A 9469-nucleotide genomic window follows, 5' to 3' on the forward strand; every position below is an offset into this window, starting at 1 on the left:
TATGTTAACCTCCCAGTGGTTGGGGTTAAAGCTATGTGTCACCTCCCAGTGGCTGGGATTAAACTATGTGTCACCTCCCAGTGGCTGGGATTAAAACTATGTGTCACCTTACCCAGCCAGGATGTTTCTTGTTTGGGTTTTGGTTTTCGAGCCTCTGGCTTGTAACATTTTATAAAACAGAGTTTTGATTCCTAGGTGGCCAGAGTTGTGACTCAGAAGAATTTTAGTACGGTTGTGTTCAGTGAGGTCTTGGGGATCTGCCCCTGATAATGGTGTTACCCTGGGTGACCACTGTGTCCCGAGATGGTGGTGGTCACTGCACATTCCGCAGGAAAAGAGAAGCCAAACCCCTATTCTCACCCAGTGTGACCTTGATTCCGCAGTGCCTTCCTCTGCTAACAGGATCTGTTGTCTAGATTTCTCAGTGTTCTTTAGTTCACGTTTGTATTAGATTTATATTTGTTTTATCAGTAATTTTGTATTTGTTTTGTTTGTGTGTGAATTTTTTGTTTTCCAGTTTATTTTTAATTCACCTGTTGCCATTCAAATCAATGTGTTCATACTGTTTGAGCAACACAGCACATTAAATAAAAATCATTTCTATTGTTCTTGAATGGTCATAATGAATTCTTCTGATATTTCTTAAATTATAAAATCAAAGACCTTAAAAAGCCTCACTCTGTATATTTCTCAACACCATTAGAGTGCAAATAGAGTGTCTGTGATAACAATAATTCATATTCATATTCAATGTTTTCTATGTTGAAGCCAGATCTAATTACGTCTTAGAATTTCTCATTTATCTTCTCACCCCATACTATTTGTCAATTTTACTGACTAAGTCGATGAAGCAAGGGCAGAGTGAGCCTAAGGCCTTGCCAAGAACTGTAATTCTAGACCCAGGATTCAACACAGATGACATTTTCCTGTTTATAAACACTGCCAGGAAGCATTTGCGTCTGGTCATTGACGTGAAAAACCACGTGTAGTTTACAAAGTCATAAGCACATAGATACATGTTGGACATCAACTTTCTGGGCCACCTTGAATCACAATCTTGCTTAGTGTAAATGTTTCAGTCACCCACACAGGTATTTCACCCACAACAGTTCCTATAAGAATATCTTCCACACACTCTGTACTTCCCTAGCACGCATCCATCTGATGGGACTATTAGACAATTTTTCTGAACAAGTTCCTTGGGAAGTTCTTCCTTAAACCTAAAGAAGTGAAGACAGCAAGCTCTGGCCAGTTTTGAGATCTGTTTTCATCTTTGGGCCACAAGACTTTAGTGTCTTGAGTTCCCTTTTCCTGGACTTACAGAGATGGTGAACTGTCAAGGATAGTAGAGGAATTTGTCCCTACCAGCAGAGATTTTATGCCAGGTCTTTTAACCTAGGCATGGGGACTTACAAATAAAATAAAAAAGAACTACTTACCAGATCTGACCGAAGAATCTCCTCATATTCATATATAAGCAAAGTCTATGAGGATCATGTGGTTCCAACAGCCAAGCATACCAGGAATCGTAGCAGTTCCTGTGTCCAACTTGTACGTGTGTCTTACAAGTTCCTGAAGTTGGAAGCCATGTTTCTTGTGTGTTTTGTGAAACAAGGAATGTGGGACTCAGCTGAGAGGTAGTTGAAGGAAGATCTCAATAATAGAAGGCATCAGGATTATAGGACCCAGCAATTTGATGTCTCCATTATAGTACTCTGTGACCTGCAACTGTGTGTTTTTCCTATATTCCCCATCCCCTAGAAGCATCAAATTTCCTGATCTACTGACTCCCACTCTTTAGGGCTGCCAATAAACACTGACCTTACCAATCCCATTCTTACCATTTCACAAGTTCCAAGCCTCACCTTCCCCCCACAAATATCCTGTTATATTCCTTGATCACGTCATCCTTCCCGTACAAATGAACACTCCACTACTGTCAGATTAATCTTGCGGAATAGCACTTTCATCTCTAATACCCTTTCACATCAGGACACATTCCCTAGCAAGATTAACATCTGATCATGCATAGCCGTGACCACACCTGCCACTAATTCCCCAAATGCAGTTGCTACAGTTCTGTGAACACACACTTCCACCTCTGCACATGACCTCAGCATTCTCTCTGGAGAGGGGAGTGTTGCTTTTTCTAGACTGTTCTGAGTCTTCTTTGTCCTTTAGTAATCCATTCTATAGGAAGCCTTCCTTCCTTCCTCTAATATAGAGCAATCTCTGTTTAAAATGGCTGTCAGCTGAAATCCCTTTTGCCTCCTATCTTAGCTGGGTTTTCCTGTATCTACGTGCTTCTTTACCTTTAAGCACACTCTGTGTTACTAAGCCTTAAGACTTGTGCAGAGTATGTGCTAAGAAAATTGATTTGTTGATTTTGAAAGCATTGTTGAAAATTCAGTGTTGGTTTATTGGGTAGGCATGCCTTGTGGTTTCTGGGGATGTTGGAGTTCATGCAACCAACCATTCTGTCTTATTTTGCTAATACTAATGACTGTTCCCCCCATCTCCCCATCTCTTGATAGTTGATCACCGAAGCATCTACTACATAGTTGCTGGATGTAGTTTATTGCTAATGTTTATCAATGTCTTGGTGATAGTCTTAAAAGTGTTCTGGATTGAGGTTGCTCTGTTCTGGAGAGGTATAGTGACACCTTACAAAACCCGGAATGGTGAGTATCTGTTTTCAAGATTCTCTTCACAAGGAAAAGTCCCACTGACTATTGGTTATTTGTTTAACGATATTTTGCTGCTAAACCCAATCTCCATTTCCTTTTAACATCATCTGTGAGATTTTTGAGTCTACACAGATAATTTTCCATGCCTCTCTGTCATTGCTTGTGCTTCTGACATTCAGACAGTCATCTCCAAGAGTCTCCTTGCTGACATTGCTGTTCCTAGTGAGCCCCCATAACTACCTGAGTCCCGGACAGGTTCTGTTTTGAAAAAATGCATGTTAATAACATTTTACAACAGGACAATGAAATCATACCTGCTTTTCAAGTGTGAGCAGGTTATGGAGAGAGTCAAAATACATGCTCATTGCCCTTGCATCCTCATTCCATGTGTACACACTTGCACAAACTTTACACATGCAAAAGGAGAGTCGCAGTGAAGTAGGGACTTTGAAGCCTTCCTTTGAAAGAGCACACATTAGCTGTTTGTGCAGGAAGCAATCAATTAGCTGTAGGTTGTTTGATCTGTGGGAAATTCAGACCCCTTAAGAAGTTCTACTTTCTTGTCACTAGTTGCCATAGGCATATTACCTTCTGAGGAAGTAGTAGGGTTGCCATATGTCCTTTCTAGGGTTTCAATTGTCTAAGATCAACTGAAGTTTGTAAAGATTAAATAAGCGAAACAAACGTGAGTTCTAAGTTGAGCGTGAGTCTGAGATATGTGATAGTCCTGGCTAGGACGTGAATTGTCTGTTCAGTGTATCCATGTTGTATAATGTATAATGTATAGAAACCTAGCACTAGTCAGTTACCCTACTAGTTAACAGGTTCCCTGCTGAAGCTCCATGGTGCTTGTGTTTGAGGGACAGCTATTTTATGTTGAGGTCACTGCCTTTGTGGCTGCAGTAGTGATGCCATCCATTTTGTTTTCGTCTATTGTCCTCTGTTTATTACTAGCTATGGTTGTTAAACTCTTACTGTGACAAGTTTGTTAGGGATGTGTGTGCAGAAGTAAGTGTTGAATGGAGGGCTCAGGACTATCTGTGGCTTCAGGTACTCACTGGATGTCTTTGAACCTGTGCTCTGTGGCTAAATGAGGAATGTTGTGTGGGAAAAATGCAACAGTCAATAGACAGAGAAGACCCACCCCCATCCATGATAATAGACACCAATAGCTTATAAACAAACTTGAAGCATCCTGAAGACTCTCAGTTCTTTACCATTCAAGCTAAGATCGTAAACAAACAAATCTTTGGTCGAGATCGCTTATTTCCTGGTCACATTTTCTAGCCATAGTTTGCTGACGTCTCTTGGGTTTAGAGTATGGGAGGGGTGAAAGCCAGTTATAAACAGTCATAAAACTTGGTAAGAAGACAGGCGACAGGTCTGAGAAGCAGTAAATGAGGCGGTGGTACTTCTTGATTTCCTTCTCAGACGGCAAGCTCTATGACGCTTACATCATTTACCCTCGGGTCTTCCGGGCCAGCTCGGCAGGAACCCACTCTGTGGAGTACTTTGTTCACCACACTCTGCCCGATGTTCTTGAAAATAAATGTGGCTACAAGTTGTGCATTTACGGGAGAGACCTGCTGCCTGGGCAAGGTAAGCCGACCGAGACACATCAGGGTTTGAAATTCTTTGGGAAAAAAAAATGCAGGAAAGGAGACTATGGGTAGATAATGCTAGGTAGTGAGGAGGGGGTGGGGTGGGGGAAGGGCAGGTAGACCTTAGATCATGACAGCTAAGTGAGAGACAGGGAAAGGAAAGCCACAGAAACACAATAGTCTTTAATCCCAGCACTTGGGGAGGCAGAGGCAGGCGGATTTCTGAGTTCGAGGCTAGCCTGGTCTACAGAGTGAGTTCCAGGACAGCCAGGGCTACACAGAGAAACCTTGTCTCAAAAAACCAACCAACCGAACAAACAAACAAACAAAAAAAAAACAGAAATAAAACAAAACAAAAAAGTCATTATGATGTTGAATGCATTATACATCGATTTATTTAATTTTTAAATATAAAAAACTTTAGTACATGTAGTAAGTACTGACAGTTATGTTTGCATTAGCCTTTTAGTTTGTCAGGTGAACCATACATATATGTTCTCTATACTGCATTTTTAAATTTAATATTCTGTTTTGGAGTTCATAGTAACTTCATAGTAATTAGTAGAGGTAATTCTGATGTTCATACCCTACATGTAATAGGAATTATTTATTATATTATGTAATTATTATATTATAATATATTATTACATTGTTATTGCATCTTGTTACATATATAATGCTGATACATTATATTATACTGTGATATGTTATATCACAATAAGGAATTTGGCTTAGAATTCTTACTTCATAATAAACACATTCATTAACAAAAAATAATTTATGCAAATGATTTGGCCTCTTTGCTGATTGGTGAAGGACTTACATTGATAGTCAGATTAGATTTAAGACCAGAGGTTTACTACTGGCTGACTGTTATTTTGAGACAGGATCTTTCCTGGTTCCCCTGGCTGGCCTTGAACTCACTATGTAGTACAGGCTGGCTTTGAACACATGTGGATTATGATATAGCATGAACTACCATACTTGACTTAGAGCAGAGATATTTAAAAATTACATACATGTTGTGTGTGTCACATATGCCTGTGACAGTGAGAGGTCAACTTACAAAGAGCTGGTTCTCTCTTTCTATCATTTCTGGGTCTTGGGGCTCCAATTCTTGTTCTCAGGCTTGGCAGCAAGTACCTTTACTTACTGGCCATCTGGTTGTCCCAAGACCAGAGCTTCTAGGCTGTTGCTTGGGAGATGCTCACCATTAACTCTCTCCCCCACTCCCATCCTAAAAATGAGGTGTTCACAGCCATGTGGGTGGGACATGGTAGATGTGCCAAAGGCTTCAGCTGTGCAATAGCTATGCAATAGCCACCATTGCATTCCACTGTATCACACCAGGATAACTTGGACACTTTTAATGGTTAAATATTACATCATTTCCACCCTTTCTTCCCTCCTTCCAGTCCCTCTACCTTGCTGCCTCTAAATCATGCTCTTTTTAAATTTGTTATCACTGTACACACACACACACACACACACACCTATATACTCACACCACACACACACAGGCACATACACACATGCACACACACATGCACACATATGCACACACAGATATACATATGTACACACACATTTGCACACACATGCACACACAGATACACACATGTACACGCATACATACACATATGCACATATACATGTGCACACAAACACACACATGCACATACATACACACACATGCAGACATATATAATCTAGCCTGCTTCTCCAATTTGGTGTTGCATATACATATATATATATATATATATATATATATATATATATATATATATATATGGATTCACTCGGTATTGTGTGACCAATTACAGGGTTCATCCAAGCAACTCTTCTACTTTTGACATTTCTTAATTGTATGTAGTTCTTTGACTATGGCTGGGGCCTCATGAGATTCCTGCCCTTCTTTGATAGCATGTCTGTTGTATTGTACACATCCTGGCCATGTTCATGATAAAGAGTCATGGGTGAAGCTTCCCTGGCATTTCTAGGAGACACAACAGCAGCTGACCTGGTGTTCTGGCTCTTAGAATCATTCCACCCTCTGTCCCTAGATGTCCTATGAGCCTTAGGTAAAGAAGTCATATTGTACATTACCAGTTGTGACTTGGGACCCCACCATTGGTTGCTTTCTGCTTTTTGACCAGTGGTTTTCTGTAATGATCTCCAATCTGTCTTCCTGTGCCCCATGGGTGAACTAGAAAATCTCTGGCAGGAAGGTTCAGAGTCTGAAGGCTTGTGTAGTGAGGAGAAGGTTTTAATCCTTTACAGTTGGGCAGAGCCATCTCTGAAACTTGCTAATCTCTCCAGGAGACCTAACAGAATTGAGAAAAAGGTTTTGATTCTGATATCCAGACAGCTTATGGCAAAGATATTTGAAAGACCTGAGAGATGTCCTGTTGGTTTTCTTCATGATGCCAACATAGTTTACAGATCTGTATTCCCAGCAGAATAGCGGCTTTTGTTTCTTAGTATTCTTAGCTAAGCTCATGCACATTTGACATTATCTCAACTCCAGTCATGTCAGCAGATGTTTTTATTGTCTTTCTGCCCTCCATACCTTTAGGATAGCCTACAGGAGTGTTCTTGCCTTCCCTGTCAACTCTTCCTTGATTCCTCAGAGACCAGCAAGGGTTTAGAATGAGAACAGAGACAATTATTACAAGCCTAGGCCTTATAACTTTTTAAACTGACATGTCTACTAAAGAAGAGGGATGTAATTACCAATAGGCTGACAGGCATATACACAGGACAATCTGGTTTCTTCTCAAATATCCAATCAATGCTGACACTGTTATAAAAGACCTGAAGATGCACAAGTTATGAGGGTACGTATGATCTTACTCTTCCTAGGGGCCCCTCCTTGCTTCTCCAGCTCTCCTGCTGACTGCTGTAATGCTAGAAAACAGGGCAATGGCCACTAGGGTTCTTTCTGTGTTTCAAATCTTTTCAAGGATCTGTAGGCTCTCCACTTGTCTATGGGGCTGTATGTAGCTGCCAGATCTTCGTTTCTCTATCCTACTTCCATATCAGTCAAACTCAGATGCTTGAATGTTCTCTAGGGATCAAGCCTGTATTGTCTTTGTCAGTTGGCAGTACTTTTTTGGTTAGTTCCCACTTCTCTCCATTCATGAGTGAACTCTGGTCTGTCCTCCAGCCAGTTACATCAAAGCTGCCAACAGAACACTTCTCTTCCCTTAGAGAAAGTTGGTAGCTGGTCAGTGCACTGTGCATATGTTGTGGCTACCTGTCTTCCCGAGAAGTCCACTCTGCATCTCCCATGAAACAATAGACTAAGAGACCTTCACTATCCCAGTATCTGGGAAGACTCTTCATTAGCACTTATTTATCTGAGTAAACACAGGGCCCTTGGAAGGATATTTTTGTAGCAAAATTGTTAATTTCACTCCTACTTTATGAATATGATGCTATCAGCTCAGAATCTTCCATCGTCTTATGTCCAGAACATTCACGATTCAAACATTAAATGTACACGGGGAATGATAGGAGGTCTCCATCCATCTCTTGATTGTAGACGCAGCCACTGTGGTGGAAAGCAGTATCCAGAATAGCAGAAGACAGGTGTTTGTCCTGGCCCCTCACATGATGCACAGCAAGGAGTTTGCCTATGAGCAGGAGATTGCTCTGCACAGCGCCCTCATCCAGAACAACTCCAAGGTGATTCTTATTGAAATGGAGCCTCTGAGCGTGGCAAGCAGACTACAGGTCGGGGACCTGCAAGATTCTCTCCAGCATCTTGTGAAAATTCAGGGGACCATCAAGTGGAGGGAAGACCACGTGGCCGACAAGCAGTCTCTAAGTTCCAAATTCTGGAAGCATGTGAGGTACCAAATGCCAGTGCCGGAAAGAGCCCCCAAGATGGCATCTGTTGCGGTTCCTTTGAGTGGCAAGGCATGCATAGACCTGAAACACTTTTGAGTTGAGAGCTGGGGAGTCCCAGCAGTAGGCACTGGAGTGCAGGTGTGAAGACTTGAAATGCAAAGGGTGGGGGCCCCACATCTCAGCTAAAGAGCAACTCTGGTTTGTTTTCCTGGTTGTGGGAGGAGCCACCCATGGCTTGTTTCAGGTTCCCTTTTCCTACTTCACTCTTGTGGCACAAGATCAAACCCTGAGCCTTTGCCTTTTCTTTGATTTCTCTTTTCTCCTTCTTTTAAAAATTTTTTTCATTGGTTATCTTATTTATCTACATTTCAAATGTCATCTCCCTTCCCGGTGTCCCATCCACAAACTCCCTATCCCACTCTCCTCCCCTCTGCTTCTATGAGGGTGCTCCCCCACCTGCCTATCCCCTCCAGCCTTCCAGCCCTTGTGTTCCCTTATGCTGGGGCATCGAGCCTCCATAGGACCTCCCCTCTCATTCATCAGTTATCTACATTCTGAATGTCAAGTTGACACTTTTAGAATAAAGTTCTGATTCACCTCAAAGAGCAGTCTCATTCCCAGAGGCAGAGAGCCGGAAAGAGCCCCCAAAGTGCTTGTCCAGGCAGAGCTGACATTATTTAGTTACTAGTCATAGGAAAACCAAGTGTTTCTCCGTGTTGCCTCTCGTAGACATCCCTGTATTAGATTAGAAGGGACGAGCCGTCCTACTGTCCAGTTTGTGAGTTGTGGTAGAAAGAGTGCTGAATTTTGTTAAATGCTTGTTAGCAATGTAAACCTCATTCCTAACACACCAGATTTTCTTACTGTTTATTTGTCAATTACCGAGTTTTGTCAAGTCAGTATTACCAGATTTGGTAGAATACCTTATCCAAGTTGCCATTACAGTTGAGCATTTTTTTCAGTTCTAAATGCCATATATATATATATATATATATATATATATATATATATATATATTTCTCCTTAGAAATACTTCCTCACTTTAAAAGTAATATAAAGATGTATTAGAAAACATAAGGTATAAGGAAAAATATGATAAAATATAAAAATAATAGAAAGGAAAGATAATGAAAATCACAACTCTTAAGATTAATTTTGGTATGTCTGTATTCTAAAATATAATTAAAACTTATACCTATAACGTTTATAGCTAAGATTGTACACTACAGGTTAGGCAGTTTTCCCTATTTACTACCATAATGAAAACTGGTGGCTGATTTCTTTAACATTCACAGAAGTTCCAAATGTCCCATTTTAGACTGTGCTGCA

The 9469-nt window shown here is 41.0% G+C and overlaps 1 protein-coding gene across 1 annotated transcript in view; it reads left to right on the forward strand.

Moving 5' to 3' along the window:
• The window catches only part of Il1rl1 (interleukin 1 receptor like 1), a 26342-nt gene extending 18106 nt beyond the window's left edge, over positions 1 to 8236 (forward strand). The window contains exons 8-10 of the mRNA XM_021199160.2: positions 2535 to 2681; positions 4119 to 4286; positions 7833 to 8236. Coding sequence (XP_021054819.1) covers positions 2535 to 2681; positions 4119 to 4286; positions 7833 to 8236 — 719 coding nt within the window. The remainder of the gene's footprint in view (positions 1 to 2534; positions 2682 to 4118; positions 4287 to 7832) is intronic.
• The last annotated feature ends 1233 nt before the right edge of the window (positions 8237 to 9469 follow it).

The sequence above is a fragment of the Mus pahari genome, chromosome 5 (genome assembly GCF_900095145.1).
Source record: "Mus pahari chromosome 5, PAHARI_EIJ_v1.1, whole genome shotgun sequence".
In the NCBI taxonomy this organism is placed as follows: Eukaryota; Metazoa; Chordata; class Mammalia; order Rodentia; family Muridae; genus Mus; species Mus pahari.